This window comes from Schistocerca cancellata, chromosome 10, assembly GCF_023864275.1.
Source record: "Schistocerca cancellata isolate TAMUIC-IGC-003103 chromosome 10, iqSchCanc2.1, whole genome shotgun sequence".
Lineage (NCBI taxonomy): Eukaryota > Metazoa > Arthropoda > Insecta > Orthoptera > Acrididae > Schistocerca > Schistocerca cancellata.
In genome coordinates, this window is record NC_064635.1 from 79,551,119 (window position 1) to 79,573,174 (window position 22,056).

The 22,056-nt window shown below is 36.7% G+C and overlaps 1 protein-coding gene across 1 annotated transcript in view; it reads right to left on the bottom strand.

The window, feature by feature from the left end:
- LOC126106753 (peroxidase-like) overlaps window positions 1-22,056 on the bottom strand; it is a 143,959-nt gene that overhangs the window by 25,847 nt on the left and 96,056 nt on the right. Inside the window, exons 6-10 of the mRNA XM_049913125.1 lie at window positions 16,883-17,073; window positions 13,264-13,459; window positions 12,549-12,746; window positions 8,831-8,978; window positions 3,577-3,733 (exon numbers count right to left, since the gene is read on the bottom strand). Coding sequence (XP_049769082.1) covers window positions 3,577-3,733; window positions 8,831-8,978; window positions 12,549-12,746; window positions 13,264-13,459; window positions 16,883-17,073 — 890 coding nt within the window. The remainder of the gene's footprint in view (window positions 1-3,576; window positions 3,734-8,830; window positions 8,979-12,548; window positions 12,747-13,263; window positions 13,460-16,882; window positions 17,074-22,056) is intronic.

Below are 22,056 nucleotides of genomic sequence, written 5' to 3' on the forward strand. Positions count from 1 at the left end.
TATACAGATGGAGGTAGTATCACATACATGAGGTATAAAAGAGCAGTGCATTGGTGGAGCTGACATTTGTACTCATGTGATTCACATGAAAAGGTTGCTGATGTGATTATGACCATGAGACTGAAATTAACGGACTCTGAATGAGGAATGGTAGTTGGAGCTAAAAACATTGGACATTCCATTTTGGAAATCATTAGGGAATTCAATATTCTGAGATCTACAATGTCAGGAGTTTGCTGAGAATACCAAATTTCAGGCATTACCTCTCATCACATTATAGTGGCTGACGGCCTCCACTTAACGGCCAAGAGCAGCAGCGTTTACATAGAGTTGCTAAGAAACTAGCAACACTGTGAAATAACCACAGAAACCAATGTGGAACATAACAATAATCATATCCATTTGGACAGTCTTGTGAAATTTGGCATTAATGGGCTATGTCCACAGGCAACTGACTCGTGTGCCTTTGCTAATAGCACAACGTCAGCTGCAGAGCCTCTCCTGGCTTCATGACCATGTCAGTTGGACCCCAGAGAACTGGAAAACTGTGGAATGGGAGAGCTGATGGTAGGGTTTGACACCACAAAGTCATGGGTCCAACTTTTCTACAAGGAAGTTTGCAAGCTTGTGGTAGCTCCATAATGGAATGGATTGTGTTTACATGGAATGGACTGGGTCTTCTGGTCCAACTGAAGCAATCACTTACTGAAAATGCAGTCAAACAATGATGGAATTTTGAAGGATGATAATGTGCCACATCACTGGGCCATAATTGTTTGTGATTGGATAGACTTTTGTTCTCACCTTCAATGTGTAGAATTTCTTTTTGCATGAAGCTCATTATGCCATGTACAAACCATAAGTAGCACTGTGCCAATGTGTATTCTCAAAATAGCCTAATAGTTACAGGACAGGTTTGTTCAGATAAGAAATAAATTTTTAGACAGTCATATATCTGCATATGCTAGTGACACCATCTTATTAGCAGTGAGACAAAGCCTCATATTCTGTTCCCACAAACTCAGAGCAATTCATTAACTTCTGAGCTCTTACAGTGCAGATTGAAAAATATGAAAATGCTTTATGTATGAATGCCTCCACATCCAAGTCAAAATGTCAGAGGTGGCCTTCCCAGTATTATGAAGAATATGACAAGAAATGTACTGAACTGAAAAATAAATAATGTGTTTTTGTTGTGTACTAAAATGGGCAGTTTAGCAAAACAATTCAAAAAACTGAATGGGGATCATGGAACGGTCTCAAAAATGGGTGGCTCCCAGTAAAAACAGGTAATATTGCATCGCTAGGTATACATAGTGCAACTAATTTCCCTTTATAGATATTGAGGAATTGTAGTGGAGACCATGACAGTTAAGTTTATCATAGGAACTTATTTTCACAAATGTACTATTGTCCCCACTACATGTAAAATACCACAACAGACATTCAGATCCATGCTCACTACAGGTTTGCTTACATGACGTTCAGTTGTGTTTGTGACCTGCCTGGACCTCATTTTACACATGCTGTCCTAAATCATGGGGCCAAAGTGGATAGGTCACTGTGGGCTGATTGCTTGGCCTGGACATTCTCCCAACATGAACCTGATAAACTACTGGCTGTGGGCTCACATGAAATGCTTGATTTACAAGGTCCTTGTGGTTTATGGGGAAGACCTACTAGTGTGAGTTACGACTGTGACAGACACTGGAAGACCAAGGACTGGCACTCACATGTTCCACAACACGGTACAAAGATACTGTATCTGTGTTGATGTTGATGGTTGCTACATTGAGCCCTGCTTGTAAATGAACTCAGGCAACAAGAAGCTGGAGTCAGAGAGCAATGTGTGCTGTGGTATTTTGTGTGTAATGGGAAAATAGCATGTTTCCAGACAGGAGTTTCTACACTTAACTTAATCACCTTGCTGCTCACTTCAAGTCCTCAAAGTTTTGTGAATGGAATTTAGTTACACCCATTGTGTATTATGAACCAAACAGATCAGAAAAGAAAACTTAAGAATATTGACACCAGGTGCAGTATAAGAACAAGCAAGATAATTCCACCTTGCTCTGTTACAAACTCTATTCTAAATGCTACACATGAAGTTTATTTTTGGGTGCATTACTGGGTTTGTGTAAGTCACAGTTCAGGTGAAACAAACTTGTATCATCTGCAACAAAAAGCATTGATGGTAAATGTACTGGGAAGTGAGTGTAAGAATTCCAGCATCCTTAAAGAGACCTCTGCAATGTATGTAGTCATCCACTCTACACCATATTCTTTGTACTTGCTTCTACTTAATAAATACTTTATTTACTTTAGCTGTATTACCTCTGAATATAATTCCATAAGACAGTAGGGTGTGAAAGCATGTAACATGTGGCAATATCCATACAATCAACACAGTGTGTAAAACATGCTGAACTAACTGAAGGAAAAACATTTTTCAATGTCTATACCAAAGCTTCTAATTATTTATTGGCTGACTAGTTTCAGGCTCTGCCCATTTTCACAAGCTATATACTTGTTGTGGGCAATTTATGCCATCATGGTCCGCCTCCGGTAGCTGAGTGGTCAGCACGACAGACTGTCAATCCTAAGGACCCGGGTTCGACTCCCGGCTGGGTCGGAGATTTTCTCTGCTCAGGGACTGGGTGTTGTGTTGTCCCAATCATCATCATCTCATCTCCATCGACGCGCAAGTCACTGAAGTGGCATCAAATCGAAAGACTTGCACCAGGCGAAGGGCCTACCCAATGGGAGGCCCTCGTCACACGCCATCATCATCGTATGCTATCACGCTTTAGATGTTGCAGCTCAAATCTTTAGTATCCAGTATGATCCTGATCCATGTGGCAAAGATATTTCATATGCAATGCATAATTTGTTCTCATTGGAATTAACTGCATCTCATGCTGGCTTATTTTTTATAGGTATTATTGTAAATTTGACTCATAATGAATTGCATTGACATCTGTCAAATTTACAATAACACCTACGACAAATAAGCCAGCATGACACATGGTGAATTCCAATAAGAATGAATTCTCTATTGTATTGTGAAATATCATTGTCACATACCTCAGGTCATGCTGGATAATAAAGATCTGAGCTACATCTAAAGTGTGATGACATAAGTATATACCAAATACAAAATATGTGGCTTATGAAAATAGGGAAAGCCTGAAACTTGTCCACCAATAAATAATTAGCAATTTAGGTGCAAACAATTAAAAGTGTATTTTTTTCAATATTTGAAAGTTGCAAGCTGCTACATACTGAAAACGTTTATATGCTGAATTAAGCTTAATGATTAATTTGAACATGTGTTGACTTTACTTTGATTTGTTATTCAGTTGTGAAATCAAGATGATATCATGCAGAATATTCAGACCTGAGAAACAAAAATTAAAAGAGGAGTATGCTATGCAAAAAGTGAGTGTGTGGCAGCCAAATTCCAGCAGCAAACAATTTACAATTGATTCAGGATCAAGCTGTGAAATTTAATATCTCAAATCTGCTTATAGAACAACTGCATTAAGTATGACAAAAGTTTGTAAAAAATTGTCTTACCTCATAGACTGTGTATTTGTCATCCTTTGTGGCAGGCTGCTGTGTGAGGCCCAAGGTCAGCTGATCCAAGTTATTACCTTGAATGAGGATTTCTGGTTTATCGAACCATCTGTTTATTTTTATTTTTCCGACTGGACATCCTATATCTTTGTACATACTGTAAAATGTGATTTAATTAGTTTATCTCATTAAAAAGAAAAATGAATGTATACATGGACTGTTTCTTCGAAAAGGAAATGGATTTAGATTTTGGTAGCAGCTGCTGTAAGAGGGTTTGCACAATATTTGTTCAGTTTTTATTTCTTTATTTAAATTTTTTGCATGGAGCCATACAATAATGCCTTTTGCACATGTCAGAAGTGACAATAATTGCACTTACAAAATATGTTACATATTAAAGTTGTTATATCTTACATTTGTTTTTATACATTTATTACTTAATAGTTGATATGCTACTAGTTGAAGTTACTGTTCAAAGTCTTAAAATTTGGTAAATGAATATAAACATTTACCTGTCAGAAAAGCTTTGATGTGACATTAAAATTGTTCCCCATACCCTTTCTTAGAGAGTTTGGTAGTTGGTTAAACCAAGTAAAAACATTAATGAGTTTCCTCTTTGCATGCATCCATGCAAGTGCTGACTATATACATAGTTAACCATAAGTGATGTACAAAGCTGACATAAACTCAATGATAAGGTTACAAACTTTCAGTCCAGATATGAAGCAGCCACAGAAGGTGTACCCCAGGGCCTAATTTTAGTCACTTTCCACTTCCTAGTGTCCATGAATGATGCAGAGTCACCCATCATCTCCCAGTTGGTAACTTATGCAGATGATGTCTTACTGTTATTTGTTGGCAAACAAAATGATGAGTTAAGTAACTGAGGTCAAATAATTGCTTATTTCCAAGATTGAGGTTTGGAGATTAATATCTGCAAATCACTGTTATTACCATTTAAACTTGCAAATTCACACCAAACATCTGGCAGTAATATAGGTGGAACTGAAGCAGCAGAAACAGAAGATTGTAGACTAAATTTCTAGGTATTTACCTAAATGAAAACCTATAAGGGGTAAAAGATATCAATTTCACATGTAATAAAATCAGTAGTGCACTAAGGCTAATTAGTCTTCTCCCATCAGACATTAAAAACAATTTATCATGGGACAATTTTTGCACAGATTATTTATGGGATAGAGATATGGGACTGTGCTACTGACATTCATACGAACGGAATATTAACCCTGCAGAAAAGTGCAATCGTGATCATCAGTGGAACAGGGTACAGAGGGTCACACACAGAAATAATTGTACATCATAAATACCTCAAATTCTGCTCATTGTACTGGTAGCTTTACAAATCAATTACATTTTTTGTGACATCAGAAGAAAGCATTCAAGCAGTCTATTATGTATAACTGTAATAAAAGAAAGGAAGGATGCTACTTTTGACTAGGAGCTAAACTAAAAGCAATGGCCCATGCTTTAATAGTCACATATAGAAAAACAAACTGCTGGCCTTTATAAGGTATCACAAAGAGAACTAATTCAAATTGAAACAGAAATCATTCTTGATGGAAAAGTGCTTATAATTTTTGAGTGAATATTAACATTAAGCCGAAATGAAATCTTTGTATATTTTCTTATGTGAAATATGAATATTTGTAATAATTATGATGTAATATCCAATTGTGTTGTCTTACTTAGTACACTGACATTTGTATTATGTGTATGTAATCACCTATGCATACATGAAATGTATCTGCTCTCTGTTCATCCTAAACTTATTAATTCTTTTGTCTTGCTAAGTAAACTGATATTTGTATTACATATATGTAATCACTTATACATGTATAAAATGTAGCTCCTCTCTCTTTGTAAAAAACTTGTAAACTCTATTGTCTTACTAAGTAACCTGATATTTGTATCATATACTCAAGTATCTAGTCACTTATGCAAAAATTGCTGTGGCATTTGCAAAAGTAATCAGTTGGTGGCTCCATGCAAAAAAATACAATAAATAAATAAATAAATTGTTTTCGGGGTGCACTCAGCCCCATGATGCCAATTGAGGAGCTGCTCGACCGAGTAGTAGTGGCTTCGGTCATGAATACCATCATAACGACCAGGAGAGCGGTGTGCTGACCCCACACCCCTCCTATCCGCATTCTCCACTGAGGATAACACGGCGGTCAGATGGTCCCGATAGACCACTCGTGGCCTGAAGATGGAGTGCTTTATTTTTAGTCTTGTTCTTTTTCCAGAAATAGTTAAATTTTCTCCTAGTGTTGTGATCATATCATCATTGCGCTTGATAATTTCATTGGTTGACTCATAAAAAATGTAACTAATTTAAATGTGTATAAAGAATAAGTTGTTAGGTACTTGTCATGCAAAAGTACTTCACAACATGAATCTCTGTGGGCGATCCTACAAATAAATCTTATTCGACTTTTCTGGAACACAAATATTCTTTTGAGCGAATATCAGCTGGACAGCTCCATATTTCAACCCCTTAATTAAAAAAGGTGTAATTTATTCCATGGTAGCCTTTAAAATTTTTAATGTTTGGCTAGCAGTTGTCTATGTGAAGTAGTTAAGGAGATATAAGCCACCACTGACTTTTCCACATACAGAGTTAATGTGGTTTCTCCACCGACAATTTGTATCATCATACATACAAGAAATTTATTGCCATCAGATTTTGTTAATGAGCGTTTACATACATAATTAACATAGTTGTATTGTGAACTATCTGCTTTAAATCTCAGTAACTGAGATTTAGTGACATTCACCTTGAGGCCCTGATCATTGTATTTTTTTACTTTTCCTACACCACTAGTTCCTTACACTCTCTACCATAGAATAAAACTGAATTACCATTTGCATAGCTTATTATATCAGGATTAATGGGATGTGCAATGTCTTTCTTGTTACAAGGAAGAGAAACTGACCAAGGATAGAGCCTTGATGTTCACCTTGTATTATTGTTTCACTCGTGGACTAAAAGTTAGTTAATTAATTTCATGTGCGATGGATTATTTTACATGCTAAATCTTATTGACTTGAAGTGAGTCATTTTACATTCACATCTCAGATTAACTAGGAAATATGGTTATGTGCTGAAAATTTATGAGCATTCCTACCTGTCAAGTTTGGCACATTAGAATAATAGAAAATCTTCTCTGGAATAGAAGGAGTTGTTGAGGTGGAATGATTTCACTTTGTTATCAGATTTTGCCTTGCTGTCTTTCAGATATTTTACATCACTAGGTAAGTGATGAAAAACTTTAGTTGCCACATTGTGTACCCCTCGACCCCTCCCCCCCCCCCCCCCCCCCCGCCCCGCTTCTCCCTTTTTCTTTTTTTTTAAGTTCTGTAACAGCATTAAATCCAAAGCCTAAGAGCTTAGTGATAATTAATTCTTCAAGAAATGCTTAAATGGCAAAGACTTCTGTGCACTTTTAAAGGCATAATGTTCTTATTGCAACATACTACAAATTACTTGCTTTTGAATACTTTGTAATATTTCATTTTACATCTGGAGCACAATTTCTTTTGTATTGGCAGCAACAAGTATGAATTACTATGATTTCACATGACTTCCAAGACACTCCTAAGTGCCCTATGCCCCTAACTACAAATTATACTACTAATGATAATGATGTAAATATTTTATGAATGTTATTATTATTTGAAAATAATCCTATTAGGACTACATGAAGTACTTAGAGGTGAGCATTTGCCTTCCTTTGTGCCCATATTTCTTTCACATTCTCTTTCTGTGGGCTTCCTTTCTCTCTTATGATCATGTCATTCCAGACTTCTTCTTCAGTTTCTCCTCTTGGTCAACATGTGATTTGTGAATTTCAGACCTTAATATTTTACAGTTTTGGAAATCTTGTGGATTGATTCCCACTCATTTCAGATCAGTTTGGATGTTACAAACACATTTCATTGTGTCAGTTTTGGCTTTGCTCCTGCTGTCAAAAAAATTCTGTTTGTTTTGTAAGTCTGTCTGGCTTCATGCTTTTAATGTGCCCATAGAATCTTAACCTGCATTTTCAAATGTCACTATATATATTTTGTGTATTGTTAGAGTTCCTGAGTGCTTTGGAGTTGGTATTGTTTGTCTATAATGTTTCCAATGGCTGTTTTCCTAACCAGAATTAGCATTTCTGATCCATAGAGGCACCTGGTTTAATTACTGTATTGTAATGTCTGAACTCCATGATACATTTCTTGTTGAAAATATTTTGGGTAACTCAATATGCAGTTTCCATCTTCTGGCATCTAATTTTGTTTGCTTTTCTTTCAATTCCATTTCACTCAATTGTTTCACTGAGCTATTCAAATTGCAGAACTAATTTAATTTTTCCATATTTTTCTCCATGAATTTTGGTGTGTCTTTGTTGCAGAGCATGTACTCTGTCTTTTCATATCTGGGAACTGACTTTTTCTGCATGTTATTTCAAGAGTTCACTCTGATTTTGGGCTGATGAGATGTCATGAGGTAATACTGTTAGATTGTATTCAAGTGCTAGGCAATCTATAGATAACTTTCCTCTGCCTGAAGTGACTGGTTCATGAATTTTGAAATCTGACTTCTGTTTGCATCATTCTCGTATCACTTTCTCAAGAACAGAGTTGGAAAATAACTGTGACTGTCCATCTCCTGTTTTCATTTCAAAAGGATGTGGGCATTGTGCCATAAATTTAATCTTGGACTTTATATCTCTCAGTGTCTCTTTTATGATTACAAGTGTTTTCATGTTTAGACATTGTTCTTTTAATATCTGGAAGAGTGGTTCATAATCAGCTGAGTCATAGCTTTTTTGAAATCAACTAAAGTGCAGACTAAATTTTTGCTACAAATTCTGTGATGTCTTAGGATTAACTATAGGTTTAAGATTTGCTCTGGATATGAAAGGCTTGGTCTGAATCCTGCCTGATATTCTTAAATATTTAGTTCAAATTATTACAGTTCTCTGCAGTAAAATGTCAATTATCTTAGCATTCTAGCATTTTAAGTATTTATACCTGTATGATGACGCAACAGTACACTTACAAATACATGGAAGCCCAGTTTCCTAATACAGTGCCATGTAGCAGATTTTCAAACTTATTACAGAACTCTTATGGCGTATGTCAGAAACTGCAGAATGCAGTTTTGGAAAAACTGATATTACGCTGTGTCATTTAATTCGTGTGAAATCATTATGAGTTAATTTTAGAATCAAGTATCACTTACAGCAAGTCACTCTGAGCGATCCCATGGAACATCCTGTAAACTGCCTCTGTGAACTCGGAAAGTGTAGCTGGTTTCAAGTCCTCCTTGTAACAGTTGCTGTAGCCAGTTTGATTTGATTTTATATGGAACTTCTCTAATAGGTCATCACCTATAAGCAACAGATATATAGCACTGCAGAATTAACATCTAGAATTAAAGAAGGGGGCAACTCAAATATTTTGAAATAAACAAACAGTAGATGGTGTCATAAAATTAGAAAATGGGGAAGGTATACTTTAGTGTAGTTGTGTGGAGTTTTTGTTCTGTAAAGAGTATCCTCCTCACTATTCTCCCTACCTCTCCCACAGTGATATTACACCATCCACACAATCTGTTCATTATCCTTACCTGTCCCTTTTCCAGCTCTGCTACTAACCCATTGCCCCAAGACTTATATTCTGGCAACGGACCTCAACACAAGACCTGTCCTGCACATTCTCCCTCTACTGTCCACTCCAGTCCTGTCACTGGCATTTTCTACCCCACCAAAGGCAGTTTCACATGTGAAAGCAGCCATATAGTCAACCAACCTAGCTGCAACCACTTTATGTGTTCCTACTTGGACTTGACCGTTAACCAAGCTCTCTGTCTGCATAAATGACCAACCCTAATCTGTAGCCAGTTGACAGCTGGACCACCCAGATACCAAACATACTGCTCAGCACAGTGTACTTAACTTCAAAGACTGCTTCACAGCCCACACCAATGGTTTGTCAGTACTAATGCCAGATTTTCTGAACTGCATAGGTGGGAAGTCTTCCTATAACACATCCCTTAATCCCATAACACAGTGCTCACGTTACAGCCCACTATCCTTTCCCCATCCCTATCCGACTAGTTTCATTTGATTCTATCATAATCTGATACATAAAAAATCTACTCACAATGCAGCAGCAGGAGAAAACACATGTAGAGGTACAGAAATTTGCAAGTTTTCAGAGCAGTGGCGTCTTCTTCTGTACATGTGTTCAAAAGGATCAAATTTAATGTGTGATGGTATTCATCATGGCAAAAGAAAAGGGTTGGATGTGTTAGAGGTGGTGGGGGTGGCAAAAAAGAAGCACATATTACATATTTCATTCAGTCCTTTCAAAAATGTCTACAGAAGAAGACACTGTCTCCAAAAGCTAGTAAATTTCCTCCTGGCACCACTTGGTGAGTAGATTTTTTATTTATCCACTTACACTATATTTTGAAATATTGATTATTTTTGTTAATCTATCCTAATTAATGTAAGTATTCATGGTATGACAGGAATGCTCATTTGAAACAAAAACCTACTTATGGACATATGCCCTAATCTGAACAGTTTCTGAGACAGAAGACATTTAATGTACATTTAATTTTGTGCTGGTAGCTTGTATGTATGTGTCTTATACACTCAACCTTTTTGAAGTTTTATTCTAGCCCAACATAGCTCATTGCTTTCAACCTCTTTGCTCAGAATGTTTTCTGCCATTGAACTACCCACTGAATGCACAGTTTTCCATAGAGTTTTCTGATTGAAGTAGTGTGAAGGACTGAGAATGTCTCAGAGAGAAACATAGGTTAACTGCATTTGTACATATCCTGGGTAAAATATCACACATCTACAATAATGAGGAATATGCAGTTACAGTGTATGTTTATGGCTACTGTGATGGTAGTGCTCATGCTGCTGTCAAAGAATACCATGAGTTCTTTCTGATACGTTGAATTCATGATTGTAGAGTATTTACCAGAGGTTTTAGCACTTAGCGTGAAATAGGTATTCTTCCAAGATCCCTTTTTATCTGAACATGTAGTTAAACAACATGTACAGGAACAGTGACACATTGTTGAAATGGTGCTGTGTAGCCCATCTATCAGCATAGGATGACTTGCTGCACATATCAATGTCCCATGAACAAATTTATGGTGATCATTACATGTGGAAAACTTGTATCCATTTCACATAAGTGTGTCCTAAATCTTGAAGTTGTTGAAAATGCCACACACCTTATTTTGTCACCAGGTAAATGACAATTGCCATTTGCTTTCTTCAATTCTACTCACTGATGAAGTCACATTTACATGGAATGGAATCAATAACACATGTAGTAATCATTGGTGGTTGCAGAAAAATTCAGACACTATAGTGAGAATCAAATTCGAGTTTCACGTTTTGAACAATATTCAGTGCAAGGTGACCAGTAATGTGTTGTTGGTAGGTCCAGTCATTTTAGAAGAGCAATTTATGGGACAGAACTACTTGCAGTTTTTGGAAAATTCACTTATTTAACACCTTGTAAATGTTCCTTTGGCCATGTGGACGGCAGTGTACCTCTAATATGATGGATCCCTTCTACAGTTTGCAATGTATTTGAGTGAACATCTCAACTGCACTTACCATAATTGCTGGATTGGTATGGTAGTACCTATTAATTGGTCACCAAAACCATAAGACCTTATGCTATTAGGTTTTTGTTTGTAGGACTGGATGAAGTCTGAGGTGAACAAATGAAAGGTAAATGCAAGAGATGAACTGCTTGGTTACATCATGTATGTTGCAAAGCACTCAGACAAGCAACACAACATGTCCTCCCAAGACTTCACAAATGCATTGAAGTTGATGCGTGATATTCAAATGTTTATTGTGAACTGTACAACACCTGTAGTGTGAAATGTATGATAATGCTTAGATGTAAACATGTTAAACTATTTGTTTTTAATTGATACTTTGTAAAACACATGTTGTAATGTTTACCAACTGTTGTACATGTGTATATTTGCAAACCTGACAATGTATTGAATAACACAGAAAATAAAAAAACAATGTGCATTGAATGCATTCTATCTTGGAAACTATTCAGAACAGGCTATATGCCAATATGAAATTTTTGTTACAAATGATCATACCACCATGTCCTTAAATACTGACCATTCATTCTGAGACAGCCTGTATATATAAGGCATTGTCATTGTAAGTGCATTAGCATTAGTGGAACTGGTTGTTAGTGTGGTGTCACCGCCAGACACCACACTTGCTAGGTGGTAGCCTTTAAATCGGCCGCAGTCCGCTAGTATACATCGGACCTGCTAATTGCCACTGTCAGTGATTGCAGACCGAGCGCCGCCACACGGCAGGTCTAGAGACACTTCCTAGCACTCGCCCCAGTTGTACAGCTGAATTTGCTTGCGAAGCTACACTGACAAATACGCTCTCATTTGCCAAGACGATAGTTAGCATAGCCTTCAGCTACGTCATTTGCTATGACCTAGCAAGGCGCCATTACCAGTTTATATTGAGATTGTTGTAAAGCCTGTACCGTCAGACCGATGTTCTCCAATTTTGGATTAAAGTTAAGTATTCCAAGAGCTTCGTAATTTATTTATTAGACTCAACTCCTTTAACTGTTCCAGACCTCACGCCAGTCTGCGTGAGCTTAAACGCGTGCATTTCGGCCTCCTCTAGCTACACAATGTTGGCTCTTCTGCCAACCCGCCAGTTAGTATATGCAAAAAAATGTAGTCTGCAGTGGTTGCTTCTGCCTGTTAATGTATAACTTGTCTCATTTCACACCCCTATGGCCCTCCTTCAATATGGCGTTTAGGGAATGCGATGCATGAATTAACGGAGACTCAGAAGTTTGTGTGTTAAAACAGTGCAATATAATAAGTTAATTCTCTTACAGTATAACAGGTTAACAAGGGTACTTACGCAGAATCTGTGAAATGAATTCCGTGTAGGTTATGTGTTCATGTTCTGCCACAACAATTCTGCGAGCCTCTTGGTACGTCTTCTCGTCATCCCAGTGTGGGTTCATGGAAGACAGCTTGTCAGCCACCCTGTTGTGTTCTCGTAAATACAAATTTTGTAGAATCGTCAGTTGGGTGTTCTGGTTCACACGCACATCACCTGAACATGTGACATTTTATATCATAGATTAAATGGGACACTGTGAAGGTAAAATCAATTTTAACTTGTGAAACAAGGTCAGACTTTTTTTCAGTTTTTCATTTATTGCACTGAGTTCCACTCAGTGATAGAAGATTGAAATATCATAAATTCTGTAGAAAAAACATACTGGCATAAACTCATTTGCATATCCATACAGGAAACTGCAGTTTCTCTGTGTAATAAGTATTGGGCTAAATCTGTGTCTGAAATGAACTCCCATCCGATTCAGTTCTTATGTTTTTACCCACAACATAAGAAAGTACAGAACATTTGTGCTAAATTTCAATTATTAATGCAATGACATTTTTTTCTCAATCTCTCCTTATTCCATGCCCCTACGGCCCTACTCTGTAGCCAGACTCTGTATAGACATTGCAATACTGTTCTTTTATCATACAAAGAAGTATCATTGAACAACACTTCCTCACATACAAAAAGTGCCCCATAAAAATAAATGACATGTAAAATTATGTACCTGCGATGAAGCATGTTCCGTTTGATGGCAGGCTACAAGATACCATTGAGTTAGACACTTGTGGCAACACCTTTCTACCATCAGGAAGGACCTGTTCAATAAGCTTCCCACCTTTAAATTTTCTTATTTCATATGCTCGCTGCTGGCTAGGGCCGTATGTGAAAGAAGCATCAATAAGGTGATTTTCAGAATTAATCTGAAACAGATAGTGATGATTAGTTTCAGTCTGAATTTCTCTAACTGTCCCAGAGGAAACATCCAGTTGGTAACCAATATTGTAATATTGTAACTAACTATGTATATGAACATATGTGCCAATTTTGTTTCAGTTTATGACTCTCAGACTATACTGCATATTAATTAAAATGCAGTAGAACAAGGAGGAACATTTGAGTTAGGAAAACCCACATGAAGAGGACCTTTGATAAAGAAAACTTGTTTTATTTTCAGCAGTAAGCTAAATAAGATAGAAAAACTTCTTGGTGACTATGTCTTAAGTAACAAAATTTTGACAAATTCTTTAACAATATTCTAGATGTCTTCAGTGAAACATTTCCACCTAGGACCTTGTGCCAAATAAATTAAAGTGGATTTACAGTGAATGGAAAAGGAATTGGCACAAGAATAAAACTATAACACCAAAACTCATATAACACTTTAAATACTTATATTTAGAAGGAGTTGTTAAGGCAGAAAAACAAGTGGAAGTAAGAGAATAATTTTAAAATATGGAAATAAGATGGAGATCAAGTGGTAAGCTGTTAAATCACAATTATGTGTTAAAATCTGCAAATGAATTTCAGAAATTGAGCTTGAGGGAAACGTTGTTGTATGTTGAACTCTATGTCAGAGTGCTGCAAGTTTTCTTTAAAAATGAAGGGATAACTTGTATCCCTGTAACAGAGTGTCACAATAAAGTAACTCTCTTTGATCTTGATGAGAACTCTGAGGGCCTTGACTATTTGTTAAAAATTTCAATTAAGTGTGTAGAAAATACAGAATTACCAGTAAAAATACCCACTAAATTGTCAAAGCATTACCCAACATAATGACATGCCCAGTCTTTGAATCAAGGCTGCTTCCTACAGGTAATGAATTACTCATTGCAAGAAAGGGATAAAATGGAGGGGAAATTAACAACCTACCTCTTTCCTCTCAGCCACATCAAACATATCTGAGGTATTTGCTGCTATACAAATAAAAAATTTCATTACGAAGTATGACATTATTCTAACTGACAGTTTGATTTTCAGGAAGGGCTGAGCTAAATAGATGCAGCCATCAATTTTCTAGAGAAAATAGCAAAATATTAGAAAAGAGCAACAAAGTTACAGGAATCTTCTGCGACTTCACAAAGCCTTTTGATTCTGTAATTGGCAATTGTGTTTTTGTGGTGTTTTCCGGGAAGTTTTGACATGAATTGTTTGCTTTTGGAGAATAAATAAACAAGTTAGGGGTAGTATTCCACATTGCTGAAGTCCAACTTAAGGGACAGAAAAGAGAGGGTCATCATCGCTCTAAATCGGGAAAAATTATTAGTCTGACTGGTAAACACAGTTCCACTCTGTGTCTCTAGATTCCATAACAGACCTTGTCTTGTTTCTGTTCTGTGTGTGATTTTCTGGTAGATATCAGCTTCTCATCAGTTTTGTTTGCTTATGATAATCCTGTGTTAGTTGAAAATAAGGATGCAGAAAAACTTCATGACTTGGTGATTAGTATTCTCAGTAGCTTAAAAACTTGGTCTCACTGAAATAGCTTGAACCTGAATACACCTGAAACCTACATGGTGCAATTCAGAACCAAACAGTCAAATTGTGACTGAGTTAAGAGTACTCCTAACAGTCAAAACTGACTGACTCCATCAAATTCTTTGGATTTAATTTAGCTATAAACACTGAGAGAAGTGCCAAAACATGAAATCACCTTCTTAATGGTGTGTTTGTCCATCTCTGAAACACAAAACTGCAGTAATTATGCATGGCATGGATTCAACAAGTTCATGGTACATTTCTGGATGTATGTGCCACCAATTTGCTATGCACAGGCTGTGCATCTGCCATAAATTATGGGCATGTGGCTTGTGGGCATGGCATTGGAGATGTCATTGCCATGGGGAAAGAACTCAAGCAGGAAGGGATGCAGGTCATCCACAGTAATCTTCTCATAGCTCATAGCTCTCATGGTGCATCCAATTGGTCCTGTGGAAGTCCAGGTAAATGTCCCCATGGCATACTACTGTCTCCGTCAGACTCTGTTCACAGCATGGTGCATCTTTTCAGCAGGCACTTATTTTGATGATGGCATATGACCATTGACCTAGTCTGACAAGAAACATGATTCATCCAGCCAGGTGACACATTTCCTATGATCCATTGTCCAAATGTCCACATCCCATGCCTACTGCAATCACAATGGATGATGTTGTTGAGTCAATGGGAACACGTAGGAGTCATCTGCTGAGAAGTCCCATCTTCAACAATGTGCATTGAACTGTGTGTTTAAAACACTTGTGCCTGTACCAGCTTTGTACACCATCATGAAATTTGCCACAAATTGCTGCCCATTCTGCTTTACAGAGTGGGCAAGCATCTACCTGCACATTCTGTGGTTTTACGTGGATGACCAAAACATTGCCCCTTCGCCATCCTTCAACCACTTTCCATAAGTGCCCATTATAGCAGCACACAAATAGCATACCAGCTTTGCCATTTCATTCATAGATGTCAGGCCATAACACTTTGCATTTTGTTGAAGTTGATTATGTCAAAAAATTCCTCATCTGCAGTCTGTTTCATCATTACAATGATTCATCATTTGTCTCTTGTTTGCTTATGTATTTTTCTTATTGCAGCTTGTGTTCACAACTCCATCAGGTGGCATTAATCTTGTGGTGGGCAGTGGTTATAATATTTTAACTGATCAGTGTATCTGAGAAGCATGCATACATGGAGTGCCATACTTGGTAAACAAGTTAGCAGCTTTGCATTTGCGATGCATATATTATCAATTTTAATTGACATGGACACATTAAAAGTAACATATAATAATTTTTTTTAATCTGTACTTAAGCATAATATTGATTTTTGAAGAATGTGTGTAATACAGTGTGGATACTACAGATACAGAAAAAAAAAAAAAAACATTCAGAATATGTGATTTGTACATCATAAAGAATCATGTCACCATTATTTAGAGACCTAAAACTATTAACTGCCCTGTCTATGTCTGTTTATGGAATTGTTATCATTTTGCACATACATACAATGCAATAAACAAAGAAAGCTTTATGCGTCCCACATGCCAACTCAGAGTATACTCTCCGGATCCTCAGTAGTAAACAGTTTTATGCTTATAATTTCTAATTATGTTTATAGTAATTAAAATGGGACAGGTTACTTGCCCCACTAAGTAAACATAGCTTTTTATTGTTTGACATTGCATTTTAATATTGTATTAGTCATTATTAACATAAAAAGTACTGTTACTATGATGTACAGTTCTGATGTGTCTCCTGTACACAAACCAAACGTTTTACAGATTTTCATCACATGGTGAATAAACTGCAGTTCTCATAAAGTAGTAATGTATATTGCCAAATACATGCTTAAATACTTACTGTCTCTGCTGGACCTAAGATACCTCCAAAAGTGTAAGTCTTCATAGATCTTGCAACACTCATACATGTCACCCCTTTGTCTGCATAGTACTCATCATTGTGTGGTATCCTAGCTGGGTAACAACCAACGCTGATGTTCTTACATGGGAGAGGAGATGCATTATATGAGCAACATTCTACCCCAAGCCCATCTGCAATTAAGAATATAAGACATTTTATCAAATTTATAATACATTAAATTTGTGTGGTGTTAATACAACACATAACATTCCAGTAATTGCTACAGTGGTAGTGTAATCATTATTGCAATCCCAGTTAACTCCGTTGTTTGCCATTGTGGTCTCCTGAACAGATACACATAACAATACTTATCATCCCATTTAAAAGATTCCAAAGTACAGCATGTCCAGTTCCTTTGGTATCACTCTTACAGTAAAGAAATATTATATTTTTTTTCCTTTTACAATTTGATTTCAGACAACAATTTCTTAAAAAAATATCAGGATTACTTCACAGGCTATGTTTCCAAATCCTTATTAGTCAGACAGCAATTCATGATCTGATGATTCCTATGGTGTTGTGAATTTTCCTGAGGTATTTTCATTTTACTGAAGCACTTGAGATTTAACATTTAAGAATTTCATGAACTAGAAAATTTTTGACCTCACTAATAAACTCTTGCTGGAACATTAATTTATATACTAACTTATATTACTAGGTCTCCTGATAATAGAAATGCTTTTAATTTTACCTAATAGTCTTGAAGTGATGTTTTGTAAGATCTGATTCTTTGTATAAAAAGATAATAATGTAACAATGTGATGTCATCCAAAAAGTGAGGTGCAAAGCAAGGTTGGTAGCTTATGATGGAACCACAAGTAAACATAGTTGCTGCCAGAAGCAATGAAAACATATAAGACAGTGGTGTAGACACACCCAGAACAGTTTCCATATGTCACCGCATCAGCTCGCTTACTTACGCCTGCATGCAGTGCCACTCAGCCCAATTAGCATTGTGTCTCTAGCAAACCAGAAATCAGCATAAAAGTTTGTAGTTGGTTGTACTCTGTGAGAATGGACTAGTATCTTGTTCTACATCAAGGTATGCATTATGTTGAATAACAGTAATGAATACTTATGATATTCTTGTGGACATGGATTGTTAGAAAGTTAAGTATTTCATCTTGTTCAAGCTGTAATATTTTTGTGTTGTTGTAACATGTCAGTCAATCCAGAACTAAAGCTAAGAACCCACCATGGTACGGGTGAGTGTTATTTTGTCTGGTACAGCTATTTCAATGACACTCCAATATAGTCGGAGCTGATTAATTAATAACAGTTGTTAAAAAGCCATATGAACTACACTGAGCTACAAGGAAATTTGTGTTAATTATGCTATTAACTAAAATTACTGTATGAAGTAAAATCACTTACAAAATTTTTGAAGTATTAGTATAAATATGTCCTAACTTATACTACATAGAATGAGGTGGAGTGGGAATTGCACATTGTTGTCAGTAACATGAATCATCAGATTGGACTATGAATAGCACTCCCCCCTCCCCACAAGCACCCCCTTCTCATCCCCCCAATGAGCTTTAATTTGCTAAAACTTGATAAGACAGTTATGATGACTACAGTCAGAATTATGCCTAAGAAATGCATGGCAGAAAATGTACATTCTGTACGAACAATAAATATTTCAATATGTGAGGTTTTGGACAATCATCCATGGATGTGCTCATTATTGAATAAAAACAAATACAAAGGCTATCTATAAAGTAACAGATGTTTTGAAATAAAAAAATTAATGATATGGATAAACCAAATTTTATTATACACATTTTAAAGGTACATGCTTAAGCCATTTTTCTACATAATCACCAAGCACTTTCTACACAATCACCAAGCACTTATCATACCATGGCACAAGTTTTCAACACCATTTCTGTAGAAATCTGCCACCCACAACTGCAACCACTGATTTATCCCAGAATGCAGTTGGGCATCAATATCAACGTGTTGTGTAGCGAGCCATGTCTTCAATTCTGGGAAGAGGTGGCAGACACTTGGTGCCAAATTTGGACTGTATGGTGAATGATCACCCACCTCCCATCCAGAACCCCATAGAAGCTCTCAGGTATGATTGGTCATGTGTAGATGTGTGTTTTTGTGTAAAAACAAACCTTTGGTGCTAAGATTTCCCAGACCCGTGTTTTTTACTGCCCACCTTAACATTGTCAGTGTTTGGTAATAACTCTCTGAGTTAATTGTTGTGCCACATTCGAGGAAATAAACGAGAATCACCCCCTTAGTGTCCCAAAATGCAGCAGCCATAATCTTTCTTGCTGACAGCATTTGCAAACATATCCTTGTTGTTTTGGGAGAATTTGTGTGTCCCTGTTCTATCAACTGCCTCTTTGTTTCACAGTTTTCATGCTTCATCCCCAGTTATGATATGGTCAGTAACTTAGTTACCATTTTTCTCGTAATTTTTGAGAAACGTCAATGCTGCAGCCAGTCTCTGTTTTCTGTGGTCTTCGGTTAGGATTTTGAGAACCCACCTAGCACACTGATTTTCATCATCAGTTTGTCAGTCACAAGGCTACCCCACCACTGCAGTCCTTATAGGTACAGTCATTTTTAAAATCACTGCATCGTTGCCTCACCTAGCTTCCACTCATTATTCCTCTTCTGTATAGATCACAATGGTCATGATAAATTTCAACTGGTTTGCAGTTTCTTGCAAAAAAAAAAAAAAAAAAAAAAAAAAAAACTAATCACAGAATGCACCTCACCAGTGGGGGATTTTATATTGCAGCGCACATTTTACTGCATCACAGAAAGCAAAAGTAGCGTAGGCACAGACCACATGCTGCCATTGCTGGATGCGTATTGAGTGTAGGAACCTCACGGCACCAAGAAGGCAGCTGTAGTGCTGCTCACAGCCATGATAGACCAAAATGTCTGTTACTCTCTGGATAGCACTCATAAAAGGCAACAGTTTTTCACCATTATCTTTATTGTTTATGAAAATCTCTGTCATGAACTGTGTAATTTCTTGAAACAATGACATTATAACAGTAGTTGAGCAGTGAACATTAGAACATTATTAAGTTATAACTTTGCACACTGTGGGGAATAAGCAGTATGAAGCATTGACTTTTGACTTTAAAAAATGTTTAGGTTCAGTAGCACTTCAACACCCCATATAAAAAAAAAATGTGTTGACAGTGGACTATATAGCATGACTGAGGACTCTGTGATGGGCACGAGGCAACACATCATCCTTGACTATTGAGATGTTCTCAGACTCATAAGCAACTGCTGGTGTTCCACAGGTAAGCATGAGAGGGCTATTACCATACATATTCTTTTTCTTCAGTGCCTGTCCCACCATTGCATTGTCTGCTAGCTATAGGTCATGATCAACTGGTGATCAGACACTTGTTTTATTCTAATTCTGTGGCTGGTAACCCCAAGGGGAATAAAGGGTGTGCACATTCAGTCTGTGAACTGTATTAGTTTTTTCCACTTGTACAGATATTCATATATTTGTGTGCTCTGTATCAGAGACAAAGATTGTGAATAAGTCTGGCACTTACCAAGAAAAGTAGGAAAAACCAACTGAAATCCACACTCAGACTGTCTGCTAAATCAAACAAACAGCTGATCTGGTGTACCAGTTGGGCCTAGGTTTGCCTCACCTTTGTAATATCATTGCCACAGTGGGCAACAAAAGTCTGTGCATTATGGTTCATGTTTGATGAAATGATTATAATTCTTTGTTTGGGTTACAGGCCATTTTTGTCATTGAGTTGAGAAGCATGTTTGTGCCACTATCTTTGCTGCTTACTCCACCTTCAGGGTTCACAGTGAAAGAGTGAGAAGGTTATCAGTGTAGAGATAGGGACACTCTTGTGTTTGGACAGCGTAGATGTATTCATTACTCTGTCTGACCAACATTCACATCACTGCATTACTTTATGTATTTTAAATAGTTTCTGTTAGAAGTTACAGAATTCCCAGACTGGGATTGGCTGATGAAATTAATCTCAAAATGTCGGGTCTTACAGTTTAACAGCAAAATACTTGGCTGGGAATCAAGAGGTTGGAGTAACAAATTCCATTTAGATCACAGAATATTTCAGTTTTCCTGTAACTTAGCCTTTACTTCTGAATGATGTGGAATTCACCAGGAACAACACACTATTCAGAGTCCATGTAAAAACTGTAGGTCCCCTTTCTCCACTATGATTACTGGGTAAGGTTAGTGGCATGCAATTTACCAATGTGGTGTAAAATTGATCATCATCATCATCCTCAACAACAACAACAACAACAACAACTCAGTGTCTGTGTGAAGAAATATATTTGTAATTTGCTAAGAATGGAGGTGGCTATGAGGTGACCATGAGGTGACTGTGACATCTTTGTCTCACAGGTTGATGTATTACACTGAATAAGTGGATCCACACAAGTGCTGTTCATGTTACATAATCTTATGTTGGCAGATAACATTAGCCATAATCTTAGATTTTTGTAACTAACATAATGGCTGTGTTCAAGAGATTGTCATCAGAAATATGTTTTTCTAATATCGGTATCCAGACAGAGCTTGACAAAATATGAAGCTGAAGTAAACAGTAAAAGGATCTGTATTTAGAGAATTACAAATCTTTATACATCAAAGGATTAAAAAATATGGTAGTTTGTGACTGCATGATTAATTACTTACAGTTTATATGCTCAGAAAATTAAATAACTTTATATTTTCTGTCATGCAGAAAATTGACATTTCTGTAGGATGTTATGAACTACTTTTTCTCTAGAGGGGGGACTATATATAAAATCGTTGTATAAAGTAGACTAACATACTGTTTTGTTGAGTAAAACTAGTGCACGATTAGATTAATCACAGCATACAGGGTGTGATCAAAAAGTAACGAGAATTTTTTTCTCATAATGAGTCTTTATTTATTCATCAACATCAAGTGTGTCCCATTTAAAGTAGTCCCCTCAGATATTATACACATGAGCCAGCATTTTTTCCAATCTAGGAAACACTTCTAGAATAGAGTTTTTGTTACTGTGTTCATTCGTTCAGCAATTCTATTTTTATATCATCAATGATGGCAAAATGACATCCTTCATGGCTCCATTCATCCCTAGGA